The 22,959-nt window shown below is 38.7% G+C and overlaps 1 protein-coding gene across 1 annotated transcript in view; it reads right to left on the bottom strand.

Annotated features, from left to right (window-relative positions):
• Positions 1 to 22,959, bottom strand: part of PEX7 (peroxisomal biogenesis factor 7) — an 82,283-nt gene that overhangs the window by 19,791 nt on the left and 39,533 nt on the right. Inside the window, exon 9 of the mRNA XM_004587264.4 lies at positions 3,657 to 3,756. Within this exon, the coding sequence (XP_004587321.2) occupies positions 3,657 to 3,756 (100 nt within the window). The remainder of the gene's footprint in view (positions 1 to 3,656; positions 3,757 to 22,959) is intronic.

Genomic DNA, 22,959 nt, shown 5'->3' on the forward strand with positions numbered 1-22,959 from the left:
GGAAAGCTGCATTGCAGGTGAAGTAAATGAGACTCAAACCAAACACTTCAACATGGGATATGGGCAGTCCAAATAGCAACTTATGCCACTGCAGCTCATGTCCACCTCTCCCTCTATGTATTACGTTTATATTCTATCATTCCATGAACTTTCTGAAGCATCCTCATATATGCTGAATCCTTCTATCTAGGACTCCAAGTAACCACTTTCCTTTGCCTGGTTTACACCAAAAGACTGAAAACAGGCCTCTTAGCCTCCACTCTTACCTACTGTCTGTTTTCCTACAACCACAGCATCATCTTCTAAATACACAGTCCGGTCTTACCACTTTCCTGCTAAACCTCCAACAGTCTTCTAATACAATTACAATGAACACCACACAGGTTTACAATACCCTGCAAAATATGGCCGCTGTCTACTCTTTATCACCAACCCCCATCCTCTAGGCTACAATCACATTGGCCTTCCTTCTGTCCCTTAATCACACCAAACCCATTACTGTCTCAACGATCTGACATATGCCATTACCTCTGCGGAAAACATTCCTCCCCTAGGTTTCTGAATGGCAGGCTCTATTTCATTAGTCAGTTTTCAGCTCAGATTTCATGGGAGAGCCTTTGGCAGACCGTTCAAACAACGTACACCCTCCCCATCATTCTGTATCAAATTGCTCCAGTTCTGAAAAGCGCTTATTACCACACACTAATACTCAGCAGCAAATAGGCACTTGACAAACACATACTAAATTAATAGATATTTTCCCGAAGCATCCTTTGTTCCTCTATTGTAGCATTTTCCACACTACTGTAATTACCTGTTCCGCCCAGCTGTACTACTCAACAAATATGACAGAATGAAAGAGCAAATCAATGCATGTCAAAACACCATTGAAACAGGCACTACATAATAATACTTTTAATAGAATAACATACATTAAATATAAATATAAAAGCTACATTAATAAAAATTCTTCAATATTTCATTTATATGACCAGTAACACATAGTGAAAACTTCATAAAGAAACACACTAAAGAGTAGGGAATATACTAGACTGAACTGTGCTCCCTGATTAATATGTTGAAACCTTAGCCCCATGGGTGACTATATTTGGAAACAGGGACTCTAAGAAGGTGACTTCTTCTCTTCAGGCTCTACATTTGTGAATCCAACCACTGATCCAAAATATCCAGAAAAAAAATTTTTACTGTGTTGGATCTCAATACATACAGACCTTCTCTTGTACTTATTCCCTAATCAATATGGCACAACAACTATTTACACAGTACTGACATTGGACTAGCTGTCAGAAATAACCTAGAGATGTTTTAAAGTACACGGATGGGGATATGCATAGGTTACACAGGCCATCATAGAGTGGCAAGGCATCCACACACCTTGGTATCCACAGCAGCAGTGTTCCGGAGTCAATCCCAAGGAAACAGAAGGTGAGATGGCCTCATAAGGTGGAGGGCCAGGATTAGGGTCCCCCACATGAAAGGCATCTCCTCCTCTCTCTCCGCCATGTGGAGACCAAGTGAGGAGGTAGCCAGGAGAGCCCACATGGAAACCAACCCTGTCAAACACTGATCTGGAACTTTGGCTCCAGCATGCTAAGAAAATAAAGTTTTGCTGCTGATGCCACCTAATTAATCCCCAGTGTTTTGTTGGTGGCCTGAACTAATGCAGGGAGAAACAAAATTCAGTGAACAGCCTCAGTAATGATTTTTAAAAACATAACAAGACCATTAATATAAATTTTAAGAATTCTAATGCTGAGTACCCTACAACAGATCAAGAGATCAAGAGGACACACACTCCTTCCCGCTGCAGTACAGGCCTCACATTGCAAAGTCCCTGACCTATTGGCACCTCTGCCTCTGAGGATCTGTCTACTGACTCACCAGATTTTACACAAGCCTACCTTCCAAACAGACCTCTATACTAGGTCAGAGGCCTGCCCTGATGTAAGTTCCACCTGCTCTGTAGGGGTTGTTTCAGCTGTCTGTGTACATTCATTGGTGAGACAATCTGATGCCGGGCCGGACTAAATGCTCTATGAAGACAAGGGCCATGTTTATCTTTACTCACTGTTCAATGCCTACTACCTAGCACAAGGTCTGCTGAGTAGTAAAATGAAAATGTTTGCTGAAAGAACAAATGAAGGCAGAACTCATTTCTTAGGTGACTCCAGTTCTCAGAGTCCCACAATAGATGAACTCAGAATTGATTTCTAGCATAGTTGAATTGTGTAATATGCTGCTGAGCCCGTGCTTACTTATAACTCAAAGTCTCCTGCTTTGCCACTATCACTTGCTGTTAACAGCAACCACTTCCTTAGTTCAAACGGAATTTGCTTATCCAACTAACTGGAAGAGACAGATGGTAATCACCAGGCTACACACAAAATACATAGTCTGGCCATAAAATCTCTTATTATTTAAGGATGTATATCATCAATTAATAAATCCTCTTAATAAGGGTGGGTCTATGCGTGGAGGATTTAAGGAACATGTGGCACTCCTCTGCAATACCCAAGAAACGGAGCAACTGCAGGTGCTGCTGCAGGTTCCAGTCTGGCTCTCACAGATCACCTGAAGAACGGTTACTAATGATTCTTATTTTAGCATTGCTATGTTTCAACGGGCACATAACTTTTTTTTTAAAGTAGGATAGAAAACAGGCTATTAAAAAGCATCTATGGTAAACATAGTTCTTAAAACAGAAACTAGTTCATATATAGCACATTTACATTAAAGACAATGCTATTTCACTGATCATTTCAATTTTATCTCTTCTTACATGCTAGTAAGTCATTTTTAAATGATTATTTTAATGTGGAACATATTCTAATGTCTATAGAGAATATTTTAAGCCCAGAACTATATCTTCTTTAAATTAACTCTATGTATTTATTTAAATTTAAGACACAGTTATATGAAATGAGATTTTCTTTTTGTTTAACATCTAAAAACTTACCGTAAAGTATGATTCCTCAGACATACTTTATAATTTCCATGTATGATTTTGAGTTTCACTGATACATTCACTTTTTTTCAGCCTATGTTATAAATTATAAAGTACTTCATCACTGAATATATTGCAATGTTTCTACTCTGAATTTATAATTTCTAAAAATGAAACAGCAATAGCTTTTTAAAAACCCTGAAGAATATTTAAAGTACAAGAGATTTACCCCCAAATCCTCAAGGAAACAAAAGGGGAGAAATATAGAGTTTGCTCATTACAGTAACTTCTCTCCGTCTGAACTTGTTAGCTTTCCCTGGGTTGCACAGACCAAGCCTGAGGAAAGGATGCACTATGGTCTCCTTGCTTTGCAGGGGCGCAGTTGAGTCTGGTATACTCTCCTCCACCTCAGGGAACTTTCCTTCCCATTCCATCCCTCCCTCTCTCTCACTACCTCTCTCTCATGCTTCTCTCTACTACAAAACATACTCATAGCCTTCAACCTATTAGGCCAAACCCAGGGCTCTAATGATGAAATTTACATAGAAAAGATCACGTTACTTAAATGAATGCACTTAATTCCACCATAAATGGAACATACATGTTTGTTCATAAAGAAATACATGCTGCACAGACAGCTTGTTGGGAACCACATGGGCAGCAAACCATATCATGAGATAGCACCCATTACCTGAGTGGGGCTCTGAAGACTGAAATCTAAACCACAGGTGAATTCTGTATGATGCTCCACTGTTTCAAGAAGAGGATCAGGTCTTGAAAAGTTCCAGAATCTGTGAAGATAAAACAAAACGAAATAGCATAGGCACAAAAATGCTCCCAAACCCTTGTACTAAGAAAAATCAGAGATTCAACTTAGCAAAGATTTTTATCAAAACAGGCTCAATCAATTTATAAATGTAAGCTCCAGTACTAATGATCTAGTAAGAAAAAACTTTCCATTCCACCATATCAAAAAGCAAGAAAAAATTATTAAGCAATCTAGCTACATAAAATACCATTGTGTCTCCATTGGTATATCACTTGATGGAAGCTTAACAAGCATCAGTTTAAAAAACATTTCACACTGCACAAGGACATTTGAAATCAGAAACCCTGTGCCTTTGCAGCAATTTCTAAAAGCATTCATGACTGTAACACAAGAATACTGGATTAGATGAACCCTAGCACTTGGTTTTTAAATACTACTTCATTTCTCAACAACTGACTTGAAAAGATTTTAGATTCAATTTACATTTCAACAGAAATTCAACTTCTTATGAAAACCTCTTTAATTCTAAAGCTATCTCTTTTTTTGTCTTGAGGTACTAACTTATTAAATTCCTCATCAATGTAATTTCTAGAATCAAGAAATACAGAAATGTGTTTCCTGGGCCAATATTACATATTCTACTCCTCTTCCATGGACCAGGAGTGGTAATATTTACCATAAAACAGCTCTGATTTTACTGTGCAGAGAATTTGGCCCCATTTTCAATACACAAAATAGTACTTTATTTCTAAAGCTTTATTTGTTCATCATCATTTTTACTTGGCTATAAAAATGACATATTCAGAACCATAGAAATCACATTCTAATTTAGCTTCTCTAATGATCTACAACATGGAACACACTGAAGGTTTGGCAGATCCCTTTGAAATAGAGTAAATATACAGAATCAACAGTCACAGTTTGTTTAACCTGGTGGTATTCTTTTCTTAATAAATACAGAGTTGGCCCTATTAACTGCTGAAAAGGATTGTTGCTATGGATAACCCACTGCGTGGGTACCTGAGAGACAATGAATGGATTAGCTCATTTAGAAGATTACTGAAAGCTCCAGATTATTTAGGGAGGATGATTTACTTTTGCACATTTGCCTGTTTAAACAAATGAGGGAACAAGCTGTAGGTTTTCTCAGAAACCCTAAAGTAGACTCTGTTTTCATATATTTGCTTGTTCAGATCAAGACAATGAATATACCAAAATCAAATCTTCTTGATAGTGTTTATATAAGCAAAAGTAAACATGAGGTTATATAATTTCATTTCTGAAGCATGGTTATTCATTAACTTACATGATTTAAAACAATAAACAAATTATTTAACATATACCCATAATGTTCCAGGAAAAAACTCAAGATGGTTTTTAAAATACACACTTCATATGACAGAAGAAACGGAGTTAAAAGAAAATTAAAAGTAGGAAAGAAGTTGGAACTTCAGTAAGATCAGTAAATAGAACACAACTCTTGAAATTACATGTACTTGACAAAGGAGGACCTCAAGATGCTAACTTTCCTAGTACCCAAAGGAAAACCAAAAACAAAACCAGACTCCAAACTGACACTGTCCCCTGGAAGGTGACAAGAAATCACCTGAAGAACATGACACATCCAACACCTCCTAAGTCAACACAGAGAGGTGGTTTCAGGGGCAGGCATGTGGTACAGCTGTGAAGTCACCACCTAGGACACGCCTGTTCCAAAATGGTTGAGTGGCCTGGTGCCAGTCCTGCCTATTCCACTTCCGATCCAACTTCCTGCTAACTAATGCACACTGTGAGAGGCAGCAGATGATGGCTCACGGGCCTGTTTCCCTGCCACCTGCAAGGAAGACCCAGGTATCTGGGATCAGCCCTGGCCAAAGTGAGCATCTGGAACGTGAACTAGCAGAAAGAAGATCGTGGTTTGTCTCCCCCTCTCCCCTTTTTAAACTAAGTGAAAATACGTAACTTAAAAAGAGAGAGGTTTCACTGCTACTTCTGAGTCAATGGTACCACCTCAAAGGGCAATTTAGTAAAATCTATGCGGTGGTCAATTGGATATAAACCATGCATTCCGATCTCTGATTTCACTTAAAATTCAGATTTTATTTCAGTAAAACTGATAAGCTAAATATGCTTTAGTAAAACCACTAGAATTGATTTCTCTAAGAAGGATTTTTTTTTTCAATTGTATTTGAAAGGTAGGGAAGACGGGCATCTTCTATTTCCTAGTTCACTCTCCAAAATGCCCACAACAGTCAGAAGGGAGCCCAGCTGAAGCCTTTTGCCTTCTAGGATAAACATCAACAGGAAGCATGACAGGAAGCACAGCAGCTGGGACTCAAACCAGACATTTCAATATGGGATGTGCCATCATAAGCAGCAACTTCACTGCAGAACAAAATACCCCGGTGGAAGTTATAACAAGAACTCATACATATCTTCAAGCCCAGTTTCTGTTATCATTCTTTCAAGTCAGTTAAGGACCAAAGTTGCCCCAGGATGACACAGGAGGGCCTTAGGGAAATATGTGCCTGACAAGCACATGCGTGCGAAGCCATCAAGCATTCGCTGGAAAGGGTGATGAAGGAGGTCACGCATTCAACGGTCTGAGATGCTTTACAAAAAATTTCATTCACATTTGCTCTAATACACAACTAAATGGGCAGTCAATACCTCGGAGAATTCTACAACAGAGTCACAGCCATTATGATTCTAACCTGGGATAAACATTCAAGAATTAGTCTGCAAATAATTCATCAAACAACATGCACCTTATACTTTAAGGAAGCTCTTTGTTGGAGACATTCTAGTAAATGGACAGGGAAGCACAGTTCACCATTCTTGGACAGAAATCACATGTTACACAAGATATATCTAGTATTCAGTTTAAGGTTGTAAAAACACAACAGTATGGCTCATTACATGCCTAGACTAAAATGTTTTAAAGAACTAAAGCACCAGATAAAATAGAAAAATGAACAATGATCACAAAAACTTGGAAAAAGTACCAGTAAGGAATACCTGGGTAAAAACTAAGGGACAGCAGCAACCTAGAGCAGTAAATGGGCCAGCAAAGTCAGCCTTTGGTTTGGGAGGGTTTGCTTAACATGAAGAACCTAAGCAGTGGATGATGCCCCTGTACTCATGTGGGAGACCTGGAACAAGCATGAATCTTCAGGCTCCTGGCTTCAGATCGGCTCAGCTCCAACCACTGTGGCCATCTGGGGAATGAACCAGCAGATGGAGAATCTCCCTCTGTCTGTAACTTTGCCTTTCAAGTAAAAAATAAAATAAACATTTAGAAAAAATAATTATCAATACATGAAAATAGTTTTTAAAATCATTTTCAGAAAGACTGATCGATTTGTTTGAGTTAGAAAAATGGAGAGACAGACAGAAATCTTTCATCCACTGGTTTCCTCCCTCAAATGGGTGAAAACACCCTGAGAGAGCCGTGCCAAAGTTATAAACAGCCAGGAGACTTATCCGGGTCTTCCACAGGGGTACAGGGGCCCAAGTACTTGTTTGGGGCCTTCGGTCACTTTCCCAGGCTCAATAGCAGGAAGCTTGACAGGAAGCAGAGCAGGCAGGACTCAAACTGGCATCCACCCAAGATACCCCTCCATTGCAGGTGGTAACTTAACTCACTATGCCAGCCACTAAAAGCCACTTTTAAATACAGTTAATTACACAAACTAAGTTGAGAAAGTCAAAAGCTAAGCAGAATGCTTAAACTAATGATTTTTTAAAAAATAACAAAAGAAATATATGTAGTCTCTTCTTTATTCCATCTAATGCTAAACACTGCCAATGATCTGATGTACATGTATTTTGTACGCCATATTCATTCCAGTTCTACCACGATGGGATGAGTTGCAGGGAAGAGCTGACTGGAAGGCAGGTCCTTCTCCAGACTGTCTCAAGTTCTGTTACAGAAAAGGACATGGTCTTGCCCGGGAACTTTCTTCTGGGCTCAAGGGTCTCTTAAAAACCATGTATTTTAGGACCTTCAGGCACCTGCAATACACGTAAAAATGGGATCCTTTTTTATTTGGAGAAGTCAAACTACATCTCTTATTAAGTGGTCGAACAAGGCACACAATTATAAGTAAGATGTTTGTTTTGGTCTAGTATCTGGTGCCTTTTTGTCTCTTCACTGATGAAATCAGTGACTATTTAAGCTCCCTCATTGGAAGTAAATAGATTTAATAGGCCTCCAGTGATTAAAATATTAAGGAACTATAGCAACATTTTTCATTTAAATTAGAGATCATGATACAATGTCATAATAAAAACTGGTCAAGTTACTTTTTGCCTGTTGACTTCACAATTCTCTAATAAATAAAGTATGCAGCATTGTATTATTTTAAAAATTTAGCAGAAATTACTTTCTATTTTACTCAAATGTAATTTGAAGTCTCTGTACTAACAGTTTTGAAACTTCGCCAACAGATAAATTCAGCACAAAGTTTAAAATATCTTAGGAAGTTCTTTTTTCTTTCTGGTCCTTTACTTATGAGTGAGGTATTATTTCTTTGTGAATCATTGCTAACTACAAGTTCAGGGACATGCAAGGTGAGATTCAATGCCTTACTTGTACATTAACTTCAGCTCTATTTCATAATCTTAAGCACAATGTGCCATTACAATCCCCTCTGTTTCCAATGCTTGAGTCTAGCAGTCTCTAGAGTAGTGAGCCACAATTACTCCCTTCTCTCCAATAAATCCCTCATTCATTAGATAATATATGAGTCCTACCACATGCCAGGTACTGTGCTAAGCACCATAACCAACAGGCCCAAGACTTCAACCCTCCTGCAGATCAGGTCAAGAGAATACACTGACTTTTTTTGTGAAAAATCTCTAAAACATAAATGTATGAATAATTACAACTGCCATGGGCTACAGGAGAAAATGCAGGATGAAAGAAAAACTGCATACAATAAAGTGACACTCAGATGCAACCTGAAGGCTGAGGAATTCGTCAGACGCAGAGCAGAAAAGCAGCTTGCTCTTGGTCTGCAAGGAGCCTGGTCTTTGTGACAGAGACAACCTGAGGGGACCAGGACTAGGAAAGGGGGAGAATGCCACCACAGGGAAACGAGGCAGGACCACAAAGGTCTTGTAAGCCACTTGAAAATTTGGGGATTTCCCCTTAAATTTAAAACAAACTCAGCTCATAACCAAAACATTAGAGATTTTTATATAGCATAATCCTGTATTTTTTTTTTATTTTCTTTGAGAAACAGAGAGAAAAATTGAAATTTCCCATCCACCATTTCACCCCTCAAATGCCTGCCATACCAGTGGCCAAATCCAGGATACAGGCAAAATCCAGGTCTCCCATGTGAATCCACCACTTGAGTCATCACAGCTGCCTCCAGGGGTAAGCATGCATGAGCAGAAAGTTGGAATTGGAAGTAAACCTTGGACCCAAGCCAAGCACTTTTGATGCATCTTCACCACTCAGTCGAACACCTACCTCACTGAATGGTTTTAAGTACTAATTTATATGGCTAGTTTTGCCTAATTTCCAGAGTTGCAGTAATTTTATTTTAGAAAAGCTTTAGATTCACAGAAATATTTTGAAGAAAGTAGACAGTTTCTGTATACCCAAAGAAGCAGTTTCTCCTAGTACTAAGCATTTTACTTAGTACAGTCACCTTTTTCTTTTAAGGTATCTCTGATCACTGCAAGAACAGAATAAAAGACTCAAGAGAGTGTGCAGGAAATTCAGTGGGTATAAAGAGGTGATAGCAGCTTACACTTATGGTAGTGACAATGATGATGAAGAGAAGTTGAAGAATTGGAGATACACGCATATTTGGGGAGAATTAGTAGGATCAAGTGGTTAATGCAATAGAAGAAATAAAAGATGACTTCTAAGTTCAGCCTCTAACGCAGCACTTACAATAAAAACCTCTAGGCATTTCCTTCTTTAGAGATCCATCTCTAACAGGCACTAAGCTCCCTGAATTCAGGAGAGCTTATTATTTAGGCTGCATACATAAAGGGGCTTATACAAGGACACACAAAGAATGTTTCATGAAGCAATGGGTAAAGGTAAATCATCTAGTTAGTCTGGGATATGACAAGGGTATTAGAAGGTTCAAACATACTCCAAGTGATCATAAGCTATAGCCAAGGTTGAATCCTGTGACCTAGGAGTCACTTAGAATCACTGAAGTAAACTACAGGTTCAAAAATTCAGATCTGCATCAGGATCATCTGGAGGGCTTATTAAACTCAAATGCAGACAGTTGGAGAAAGGCTAGAAAACAAGACACTTTAAAAAGAGAATCTGCATTAGATGTCAGTTCCTAGGTGACACTGAGACAGCTGGCCCAAAACACACTGTGAGACCCACACATCTGCAAGTCAGTACTGGTATAAATGGATTACATGCTGGCTCTAACCACCATCTAAAGGCAGAACTCTGGGGATGAACAATGGCAGCAGACACAAAGCACAGGCTACGCAGACTTTCACAGGTGAATATGCCTGTTATTTCATATACCTAGATTTTGATTAGCTCAGCAAACCTGGCATGAAAGGCTGCTCTCATCTATGACTGTCAAAAAAGCAGTAGCACAGTATCACTGTGAGGTGCAGCTTCCCAGCAATGATGAGCACAGATGATCGCAGACTGACTTTTCCCCTCTATCAGTCCCTCCTTAGCAAGAAACAAGTGGCACATCTAGCACTTTACAGTGTGCATGGTGCTCCCACATTGTCTTATACTGCCCTGGACTACTGCAAAAACTGTCAAGGTAGATTCAATAGGTGCAGTAATTCTCATTTTTAGCGATGAGAACAGGCTCAAGGAAATCAAGCAACCCATGATGATACAGCTAACACAGGGCAGCCCAGAGCAAAAACTACACACATTGTGTCCAGTATGTTTTAAACTAAAATATGCTGCCATTCACTTTTCCTGTAGGCCTAGACCAGACCTAAGAATTCAGAAAATAGGTAGGAAGCTGACTCTGATTAACATCCTGAATGTTCAAAGAGGCTTCCCTCAAAGGACTTGGCAAATTCTGTAAGCCAAAGCCCATGCCAGGTCTCCATTAGTCAGTCAATTTACATTTAAAACCAATATCGTAAGGCAATTATGAGCCGGAATAAATCTGAATTCCCATGACAAGAAGTTTAGGAATCTCTTTTCCCCTGTACTTTTTTTATATGCACTTAAACACATCTTTACTTTATCTCTTCTACACATCACTCAATTGATTTTCTCCTTTTATAAACACAGACTTCCAATTTTTTGCAATGACCACCAAAGTAAAACATATGAAATCATGGACTTCTTACTTTATTGCCTGGATCATTTTGGGTGGGAAGTAAAAATTCAAAAATGTAGTCTAGCAAGAACAATTTTAAGTGTGAAACTTACTATTCACTTGAAAATTTTATAGCTGCTAGTTCATTTGTCTGCAATATTAAAAAACTGCTTGTGTTATTATTCAGAACCTATAATAACCAACTTTAAAACAACAAAGCAGCAACTCCCTGCTAATTGAATATATGACTAACATGGAAAAAAAATAACTAAACAATCTTCAAGGATAATTTTTTAAAATAGTCACAAACATCCAAAGATCACACACTACTATGAGGCTTCAAATTATGAAAAACAGGAATGAAAAGTTAGCAAACACTTTCCATCAACTTTTTGAAGCTCTTTTATATCTTCAAATATATAAGGTTATCCATGATAAATTTCAAACTTAGGTTGCTCTGTCAAAATGAGTGAATTATACTACTTCATAATTAAAACCTTCATTAGATCAGTTTTTCGAGGGGCAGACATGCCTACATGGCAATGCATACAATGCTCCGGGACCACACACCACAGAGCTAGAGTACTTTGACAAATTAAAGAAAACCATTAGGCTGATGGGAGACTTGCTCTCAGTATTGATGGCTGCAATCCACAGAGATGCGGGATGACTTTCTGAAGCATGGCACATCTCAACAGGCTGGAGTAAAGGAAAAAGAAGAAAAATTCCTATATATTTGTTCATAGTTTGCTAGTAGAAACTGAAGAATAATTACATAACTTTTGCAATTCAGTTCCAAATAAATATTTTACTAAAAAGAAAACAAAACAGGAAGAAGTCTCCTCATGAAAGATATCCATGCCTTAGTGACGACACCAGGCTCCAAGGGGCAGGCGTGATGGTCGGATGGGTTACCACTCGGGATGCTACATCCTACACTGGAGTGCCTGGTGTGAGTCCAGCTACTCTATGCTCCCCTTCCAGCCTTCTGCTCTCCACATGGAGGGTGATGCATCATGGCCTAAGAACTTGAGTTCCTGCTGCCTGAAGGGTTCTGCCTGATCTAACCTTTGCTGCTGTAGACATTACTAGCAAATGGAAGATCTCTCTTTCTTTGCGTGTGTGTGTGTGTTCTGTGGCTTCACCATTCAAATAAAAAAAATCACTAACACTTTTTAATTTAAAAAATAAAAAGAATAGCCTATGTACAATTAAGCTGTGACTGACTCCCAAAACGTGGCTAGCCGGAGCAAAAGCGCATTTTGCCTAAGTACTGATGGAATATACGATCAGTTGAGGCTGTTAGAACTTCAAATCATTAAATACTGAAAATCCTTGCACTTACCTTTGGCCACTTATTACCTTTAGCACCATGAAATACCCCATGTCCTCATCTCTGCACCTAGGCATTTATGAGTCAACACTGGCACTGGCAGCTGCGGGAGGTGGGCAAAGTTCACCATGGTGTTCTTTATTCCTTTACTGAACTCTCCTCAGCAGAGCAAAGAAACAGGATGGGCCTTGGAGAGAGTGCAGAGACAAACAGGGAGTACACCAAACCACTGCGCTCTCTTTTCTACTGACTGCAAGTGAAAGGCAGCAGTCTGCCGAAAAAGGAAGGGTGAGGAAATGGCTCTTAAGGTGAAGTGGTTTCAGTACCTTCCCTGGTCCTGCTACCCTAAGGCTTTTAGGACCCCCAGACCCTGAGACTATCACTCCGCTGTTGTATTAAAGCTGTACAGATGGCTTGTTTTACACAGGGATACATGTGCACTGCACACCGACACACACATGCATGCCATAAGATGGAGAAAGGTAAGGGACTCAGCTGAATTTGAAGAACTGTCATTTTTTTTTTTTAATTCTCTGTACTGCTCATTTCCTTAAGTCATATCTCTAAGAATTCAATTTCACAATACTTACTATTGCCATATTCCCACTTAGGGTTTCTAGATGGACTTCAAGGGGGAAATGATTTATCTCTGACGTCTTAGGGGACACATTAAACTTCTACAGCCTTCTACAGTTGAGCTAAATAAACAGGTTCAGTGTGTATGCACGTACTCAAAAAAGCAAAGACTGAGGTTTTCTGCTCAGTTAACATTAAAAAATACAAGAAACTGTAATTGCTAGGTTAGAATCAAGACTCACACCATCAACAGAGGCTTCTTGTAACACCCCCTCATCAACCCTTCACCCCAGGTTCACCTTAGATTCTTTCAGTTGTTTCTTTTGATAATTTGCTCTTTTTCTAATTTCATTTTCAAATATTCATTTCAAATATTACTGTTATGAAAAATGAGGTAAAGCAACATCACCTACATTAGAAAACACAAATACTATGTATTCAACAAAATTCACTCAGCCGCCTTACTGAAACCGCACAATAGAATGTTAAAAAAAAAATTAAAACGCAAATTAACTGACAAAATCCATCAATGTTCTGTTGGAACTAATCAGCACAATTCAATGTTCAAAGCAACGACTTACCCAGCATTAAGCGAAGGCTTAACATTCCTCACTCCTGTTAGATTTATCTATCTATTCATGGGCTTGCATTACATTGTGAATTAGACATGCATTTGGCTTGACTCTTAGAGAAAAAAATGTAGCACTAAATAGTGCTGAAAATGTTCTGCAGTTATAAATCAAGCTATTTAACATCAGAAGTCATACAAGATGTTTTCTAATTAATGTAGGTTGTTTACTTTTATAGGAAATTATTTTCATTTTCACCTGACATTTAACTTACAAAATAACATTTAACTTCATGAGAAGATCTTTCTTGTATAACAATAAGTAATACAAGACTTTTTTTTTTCATACAAACAAGTGGGAAAACTCTTTACAAATATATTACAAAACTAACTCATCACCAAACCTAGGAGTTACTGCTTCATTCCCTGTACCTTAACCCACAGTTACACAAAGTTTAGAGATTAGTATGTTGCATATTACAAAGGATTCCAGGGAAAAAATAGAAAAGTCTACCTACAAGTGTAGTTCACAATCAGGATACCCAAACTACAGTCCCAAGGTTGTTATGTGACAGAATCTTCCATGTCATTGGTATTGACTTAAACATAGTAAAACAGTCAATATTTCTCCTTGTAAAACATTTTCCTATCTAAACATGGCTTTCCACTTTGAAATTAGTCTTATTAATGACTGTTTTCTCATTAGCGAAGTAAACCATAATAAAACGCAACCATTTGCAAACCTTTTATAGCCAAAGTGATGACAGAGCATAGTAATTTTCCACATAATCCATATTCACTCACATCTACAAACACTAACTCTTGTACAACCATGTCCCAGGAATTAAACAACAACAAAACAGGTGAATGCTATCCTATAAGCAGGCTATGTGCTTCAATAACACAATACATACTGAATATACTAAAATGTCATTATAAGAATTAGACAGATACAGGAAGATAAAGACTGTACCATCACTCTGAAAAAGGAAAACTACAGATGACGACATTGAGATCCTTTCCTGATATCAGTGGTAAAGTCTGGCAAACCCACGCCATGATGTGAAAAATGGGATAGGGTTACAAAGACATTGTCTATCTAAGCTCTCTGAAAGGCATGGAACTTAATACATCTTATGTCACTTTAAGAATTCAATTACGGGTCTGACACGATAGCATAGTGGTTAAGTCCTCGCCTTGAAAGCCCCAGGATCCCATATGGGCGCCGGTTCTAATCCTGGCAGCCCTGCTTCCCATCCAGCTCCCTGCTTGTGGCCTGGGAAAGCAGTCAAGGATGGGCCAAAGCCTTGGGACCCTGCACCTGCGTTGGGAGATCCGGAAGAGCTCCTGGCTCCTGGCTTCAGATTGGCTCAGCTCCAGCCATTGCAGTCACTTAGGGAGTAAACCATCGGACAGAAGATCTTCCTCTCTGTCTCTCCTCCTCTATGTATATCCTACTTTCCGATAAAAATAAATAAATCTTTAAAAAAAAAAGAATTCAATCACAGTTTCTGCAACTGTTATCATGTATTATCCTGAGCGCCAAGATTTCCTGTGTCTTTGATGTGCAAATGTAGGAAAATTAAAAACAACTGTTTTGAAAAATGAGGTGCAGTGGTCACTGGGAGGTGTGCGGGCACTCACAGCCAAGTCGCTCACCTGTTTATTCTGACTGACCTTTTTTCTGGGTAAGGGGGAGTGGGTGAAGCTGAAAGGGAAGGTTTGCAAGGCAGAGTACATACTCAGCTATACTATGTGTTTACTTTGGCTGACCTTTTTTATGGGGAAGGGGGAGAAAAAGAATGATCTGCCTGTGGAAATCTCTGTGCTAATAAACATAAGGATCAAAACGCCCATCAACCACACCAAAGTTAAGACACTTACTATATAAAGGCAGATTCCGTGAGGGGAGAGGCGACAAAGATAAAAAGTATTTCTGTATCTGTTGCTACTGTTAAGATTCTCAGTTGGCTACAATCCAATTAAAGATCATTTTTCCATTCATGGCAAACCAGTCATGCACCTTATTCTATAACTAAATAGTACACGTATATTTATTAGAAGGCATTACATTTTCATTATCTTATTTTTGCAGGAATAAATACAGTTCCTGTTTTTTTTAAATGTCCAGCCTTAAAAACATTAAAAAAATATAAGATAATGAACATTCAATAACCATCTAGTTTTTCCACTGTTAAAATTTCACTGTTTTTTCTTCATCTTCACATACTTACGTAATTTTTAATGATTTATTTCTTTATTTGAAAATCACAGTTATACAGAGAAAAAGAGAGATACAGATTTTTTATTCACTGGTTCACTATCCAGAGGGCCACAATGCAAGGCCAAAGCCAGGAGCCGGGGATTTCTACGGGATCTCTCACAGGGGATCTGGTGACCCAAGCTCTTCGCCAATCTTCTACTGGTTTTCCAAGGCTATTAGCAGGGAGCTGGGTCAGAAATGCAACAGCCAGAACAAGAACTGGCAACCATACGGGATGCTGGCATTTCAGGCAGTGAGTGGATTTAGCACTACTATACTACAGCACCAAACCCAAAGTAAAATATTTTTGCAGAGTCATTTAAAAATAAAGTATAGATATTGTGACTTTGCAGTCTTTGTGATATTGCTGAGTTTTAGCAATTCTGATCATGATTAAAAGAATATATAATGATATGGTACTATGCATAATGTTTGAAGAATATATGTTCAAGTATACACGGGATTAAAAAAGAGAAAGAAAATAAACTGTGTCCCTGATATGGGCAGGGAATTACAAAAGTCCTCAACCTATGTTGAGATTCCAGCTCCTAACAATATACCTTGGGACTGGCATTATGGTATAGCTACACCACCTGCTACAACAACTTCCCATATGAGAATTTGTTAAAGTCCCTGGTGCTCTACTTCTGGTCCAGCTCTCTGCTGACGCACCTGATAAAGCAGCAAAAGATGTCCCAAATGCTTGGGTCCCTGCTATCCACATGGACGATCTAGATGACATTTCAGGTTCCTGGCTTGAGCCTGTCCACTCAGGCCCTTTGGGAAGTAAAACAGCAGGTAGAAGATCTCTTTCTCTCTCCTCCTCCTCCTCCTCCTAGTCTGTTACTCTGCCTTTCAAATAAATAAATAAATAAATATTTATAAAAAAATTTTTAAACCGCAAAATGGATAAAAGAGAACAATGCATCTCATGATTAGGAAAAAAAGCCTCAGGGAAATGTGATTGTATTAAGAAATTAAGCATAACTAAATTAAATTTTACATTAAGTAAATAAAAAATTTTATAAAGATTTATTTATTTTTAGTTGCAAAGTCAGATATACAGAGAGTCAGAGAGTCAGAGAGAAAAATCTTCTGGCTGATGATTCACTCCCCAAGTGACCGCAATGGCCAGAGCTTAGCTGATCCGAAGCCAGGAACCAGGAGCATCTTCCATGCAGATGCAGGGTCCTGAGGCTTTGGGCCATCTCGACTGCTTTCACAGGTCACAAGCAGGGAGTTGGAAGCGAAGCAGGGCTGCCGGGATTATAACCAGTGCCTATATGGGATCCTGGCACATTCAATGTAAGGACTTGAGCCGATAGGCTAAACAAACATATAGACACTATACAGTAATTTCAGGGAAAATATTCAAAATAGGCTGCAATGAAGCAGAAATGGTCACCCGGTTAAGGATGTGAATAAAAGTCCACACCATGTGATCACTGCTCTGGTTGATGCAGCACCACATTCCTGAGCTTCACTTCCCCACCTCACCCTCACAGTGTGATAAAAATGCCCACGGCAAACCGCCTGAAGCAGTTTAAGCAATACAGTTATCTTACTAATGGGTACAGCCAGTTAAAATATAAATGATTAATACCAACTATACCCAGACAAAATGGGAAATGCATTGCCGAGTATTCTCATTCAAAACACCTGCCCTTGTTCTGAGCCCTTATTACAGGTCAAGAGCATTTATAGGCACTACCTCATTTAACCCGCTGAAAACCACCTTCTGTAGGTGTCATTTCCCGGGTTTCCTGGCTAGTGAACAGAGGAGGCAGCTTTTCATTCCAAGTTTGATTCAAAGGGCCACATGCTCACCTAACCTGGCAACTGAACTTGCCTCAGGCCTCTAGAGAGTAAGGGACATGTAGGGAAAGAGCTGACTCTAGGTAACTCCCTATCCTACTTTGTGCTTCTGTCCCGAACGCAAGGAGAAGGCAACAACAAAAAGCCAGGCTGGGACCTCTGGTCTGCTTTCATTGCCACAAAACAAAAATGATTAGTTTACCTTGAAGGCTAATGCTGCGATGGATCTCAAATCCAAGGGAACAGTCTTCTGTCGCCATCCATTCTGCCACTAATAAGGACAGCAGAAAAGCCCCAGCTGACAAGTGCATTAACTCATCACAACAATCCAATGTAGCAGGTACTGTTGTTCATTCCATCTTATGGATGAGCAGCCACATGATTTCTAAATAACTTGTTCTGAATGATCCTCACTGCTGTGATCCTCGGGAATGAGTCAGGTCCTAAGAACTCCATTGAATCTGTGCCTTCTATGACTCCAAAGCTTGCATCTATGACTACAGAATCTCACATTCCATCAATGAAATGGATACTTTCAGGGTTCCCCAAGTGTATGTGTACTTTCCTCCAAGGCTTTATTCTCATCACTTCCTCAGCAAGATACTCCAAGCTATCTATTACAATGCTTGGTATGTAACAGATATGCAAAAATATGCCCCAATGTTAAAGAAAAGTACACTTGTACAATTTTGTAAAATAGTTTAACAGTTGAGTTGAAAACAATGGTTGCTGGTATAGGTAAAGTCAGAATCCCATCATACAAACTATGGATGATACGGTGAGGTATCACTGAAATTAAAATTCACTTTTTTCACATAAAAATCTTTAAGAAATGAAGTAACTGATCTGACTCATTATTAAAAAAACACCACCCACTAAAAATGTTTGAAAGGTTAGGATATTTATAAAAGTATCATGACACCAAAGAATATTACGCTAGTTGAGGCTAACTTGATCATTTTAGCTTTATCATTTTATGAAAGATATATCTTCAGAAGTCTGAGAAGCATTTACTAAACTGTAGAAATAATCAACTGTTTCTCTCCATTTAGGAAACATGTAACAGACACAGCTTACACCTCTGTTTGGCCGCCATGCCTCTCTATTTTGCTGATTTCTGATCGTGTATCAGATGATCTGATATGAAAACCAAAACAGCCATCCAGAACTCAACTTGTTGCTCATGTATGCTTACTAAAGCCATACGGTTTGGCAAGAAAAACAAGTAACCTAAGAGAGAATACACCAGGACAATGTGCTGCAATCATGATACTAACATTCATAAAAGAATGGAAATAATTTACTATAAAACATTTTGGATTCAGTACCAACTTGAGTGAAATTGGTATGTAGTACATTGCTCATTAGCAAAAGGAAGTTCTGATATTTCTCATAAAGGATGAAGTTTTCCTTAACCAAAACCATACTCAAAAATATAAAATGTCATGTTCTATATTACATTTTAGATTTTCATTACTCAGTGAAGTATAATCAGCTGCTAAATAAGAACTCAAAGCTTCTTCCTCTACTAGATATGATACCCATCCACACAAAAAAGATGCTAAATTTGCATTTCATAACACTAAAACACCCATGGATCATCCATTTTGATATCATCCACCAAATGAATTATGCTAGAATGTAACTTTTAAAGGTTAAAAAATGAAGGACTGGTGTTGTGGCAAAATAGCCTAAAACACCAGCATCCTGTATGAACACATCTGGGTTGTGACACTTCTGATTCAGCTCCCTACACATGTGCCTGGGAAAGCAAAAGAGGATGGCTCAAGCTGGCTCCTGCCACCCATGAGGGAGACTCAGAGGGTGTTTCAGTCTCCTGGCTTTGGCCTGGCCCAGTCCCAGTCATTGCAGCCATGTGGGGGAGTGAGCTGAAGCTTCTGTACAGCTAGAGAAACAATCAACAAAGTAAAAAGGCAACCCACAGAATGGGAGAAGATCTTCGCACACGACATAGGTGATAGAGGGCTGATCTCCAGAATATACAAAGAGCTACAAAACAACCAAAATGTCAAAACAAACAAGCCACTCAAGAAATGGGCACGGGAAATGGGCAAACACTTCACAAAGGAACAAACCCAAATGGCAAATAAACATATGAAAAAATGCTCAAGTTCCCTGGCAATAAGGGAAATCCAAATTAAAACATCAATGAGGTACCACCTAACGCCAGTAAGACTGGCCCACATGAATAAAAGCACCAACAACACTTGTTGGCGAGGTTGCGGGGAAAAGGGAACCCTATTCCACTGCTGGTGGGACTGCAGGCTGGTACAGCCTCTATGGAAATCAGTATGGAGAATATTCAAACAACTCAAAATCAACATACCGTATGATCCGGCAATAGCACTCCTAGGAATATATCCAGAACAATTGTTTTATGAGAAACCAACATGCACTCCTATGCTCATAGCAGCACAATCAGTAATTGCAAAAACATGGAAGCAACCAAAATGCCCATCAACAGAGGATTGGATAAGAAAGCTATGGTTCATCTACTCCATGGAATATTACTCAGCTATTAAAAAAAACAAAATGCAGTTCTTTGTGGCCAAATGGGCCAAACTGGAAACCATAATGCTAAGGGAAATGAGCCAATCCCAAAAGGTTAAATACCACATGTTTGCCTTACTTTAAGATGATATGATGTTATGTACAACATGTTATGCTATGTACGTTATATGTTGTGTATAAACTAAAATTGAAGTGTAGGTGAGGTGGTCACAGAAGGTGGCTGGGAACTCGCATTTACTTTTAACATATTGGTTACTCATTACTATGTCAATTAATTCCATAATGATGTAAATTTTTGCTGATGGTATGTTGGAGCTTTCAATTGACTGGGATGATACTCTGCTCGCTCTGCCTTCAGACCAGAGAGGGTATACCTAAGAAGCCGTTGAACTTGACTGGACAATAAGATGCTGGACTCTATGTTTGGTATACGCTTGCAATGGGGGAATCTCAACTGAACTTGAACTGTGGTTATGCAACAAGGTGGAGGAATCCACCATGGTGGGAGGGTTTGGGGAGGGGTGGGGAGAACCCAAGTACCTATGTAACTGTGTCACATAATACAATGTAATTAATGAAGTAAAATAACAAATAATTAAAAATAAATAAATAAATAAAATAAAAAAAAATTTTTAAAGTTTAAAAAACTAAAGTGAATGTAACTATGGGCACTTAGACTGGAAGAGCCCGCATTATACAGACAGAGTAGCTATCCAGAGGTTAGCAATATAGCTGTGCAATTACCAGTGCTAAAAACTAACCAGGTTATTGCAGGTCTCATACATTAAATCTCTTTTCTTCTTGCTAAAATCATTCTCCTAGCACTAAAACCAACACCAACCCAATCAAACGTAAAATGCTTCAGCGGGTAAATTTAACTCACATCACATGGGATAAAATCCTATCCAAACTACACTTTTTCTGACCTCTGTCATCTATGGTCAATACACACAAATAATGAGAAACCGGATTCACACAAGTCATTAATCCAATTAAAGTCTTGTCAGCAAATCGCTGAGTTACAGATATCCAAGTTCATATACATAATATACTCAAAAATGAAAGTTTTTTCAATTGATTTTATTTCCTTTTTAAATTTATTTTCCTTTTCATAAGTGATAATCTAATATTGGAACGAAAAATTTCAAGTTATGCTATGTATGGAGGCAAAATAGTGCTTTAGTAGCTATAATGGGTTAAAATTAACATTGCATTTCTGAAAATAAAATGATGTTGCTCTATAGACGCTGTCAAGGTTAAAAAAGTTTTGTACTCCATATGTGGAAAATGTTTACTGCTTTTTCAGAACTGGACTTGTTTGATGAGCGACTATGTCACCATCAGTGGATAGACAAAAAATAAGCAAGACCAGCAGGAAATAAGGAGTTGAGTATGAGATGGTGCCAGATGGACACTCAGGGCAACATCCAGCATGTTCATACAGCTGGATGTGTCCTGGGTGGAGAAGGGGGCTGCGAGTTCTTACTCATATTGGGAAATTAGAACACAGCAAAGCCAAAGGGAACCCGTGGAGCTTAATGGGAAGCAGGGGGAGTCCATGACATAGCATAAAGAGAAAGGGGTTAGATCACAAGCACAGAAAGTGCAATTCCCGGGACAGGAAATTTCTAAAAATGTGATCAGCAGTGTAACAAGGCTCAGCATGGCAAATGTTGACACTGCTGGGTTTAGGTACAGCAGAGATCACTGGTGGCTTTGTCAGAGAAACTTGGGTAGAGCAATCAGGAGCTTGAAGCCAGGGGTGGGGGGTGGGCTTAACCCTAAGTGCCAGAGCCTATAAGCAAGCGTCCGAGGGTCTAATGCATTAGAGCAGAACATTTTAAATAATCACTTATATTAATTATATTTTATTAAATTTAAAATTAATATAATAACATTTTTGATGGATAAATTGGTATTCAGAAACATTTCATTCAATCTGAAAGCAATTTCTAGGCTAGTGGTTTTCCTTCTCGCTCACTCCTTTTTTTTTTTGCTACACAAAAAGTCCTGAGTAAGCATAATGATTGCCAAGAAATCATAATCAATCACAAATGAATTGTGCAGTGCAAAATCATTTCCAAAGAAAAGCATAAAAATCTTTTCCACATAATTGACCCTATTTAATCAGTGATGTGCATCCATTTTGTAGGCCCCAATAATATATTGTAAGACTTCCACGGCAGAGGATCCTGGGACAGTGAGGAGTTGAGAGAGGCCCCTACAAAAAAAAAAAAAAAACTGAAGCAGACACTGCAAGCATGGTTAAAAAAGGAGAGAAGCCAAAGAGAAACACATGATAAAGGAAGACATGCAGGCAAGCAGAAAACTCAGGAGTTACAGGCTAATAGAGGAGGGAGAAGCAGCAATTGCAGGGAGCAAAGTCCTGGGTTACACAGGAGAACAAGGGATCAAGAGTACTCGCATCCAAGTACTGCAATTAGGAGCAATGAAGAGATGCAGATTTAGACAAATGTGTAGGTGGCAACTGACACAATTTGTGCTTCATTTCCATGGCTATTTTTAAAAAGATGTATATATATCCTTTTGCTGAAATTGTAGGGAGTAGGGCTCAGGAGGTGGTCTGAGACACTAGAGTTGAGAAGAGCGATTAACAATTATCACACAATTTTCAAGTATGTCTCCTCTCAGCTATTACCAATTTCCATATTACATGAAACGAAACTTGGTCGCTAAGTAACATAGGATAATCACCTACTCAAATATCTTTTTTCCAACTATTTGCTAATGCTCTACTATTTGGTATGACTTCAACTATTCCATATACTTAGAAACACACAAGCTTACAAATAGAGTAAGCACGTCTCAGAATCAAGAGCTAAGTCATTTCTCAT

Source organism: Ochotona princeps, chromosome 1 (genome assembly GCF_030435755.1).
Source record: "Ochotona princeps isolate mOchPri1 chromosome 1, mOchPri1.hap1, whole genome shotgun sequence".
Classification (NCBI taxonomy): domain Eukaryota; kingdom Metazoa; phylum Chordata; class Mammalia; order Lagomorpha; family Ochotonidae; genus Ochotona; species Ochotona princeps.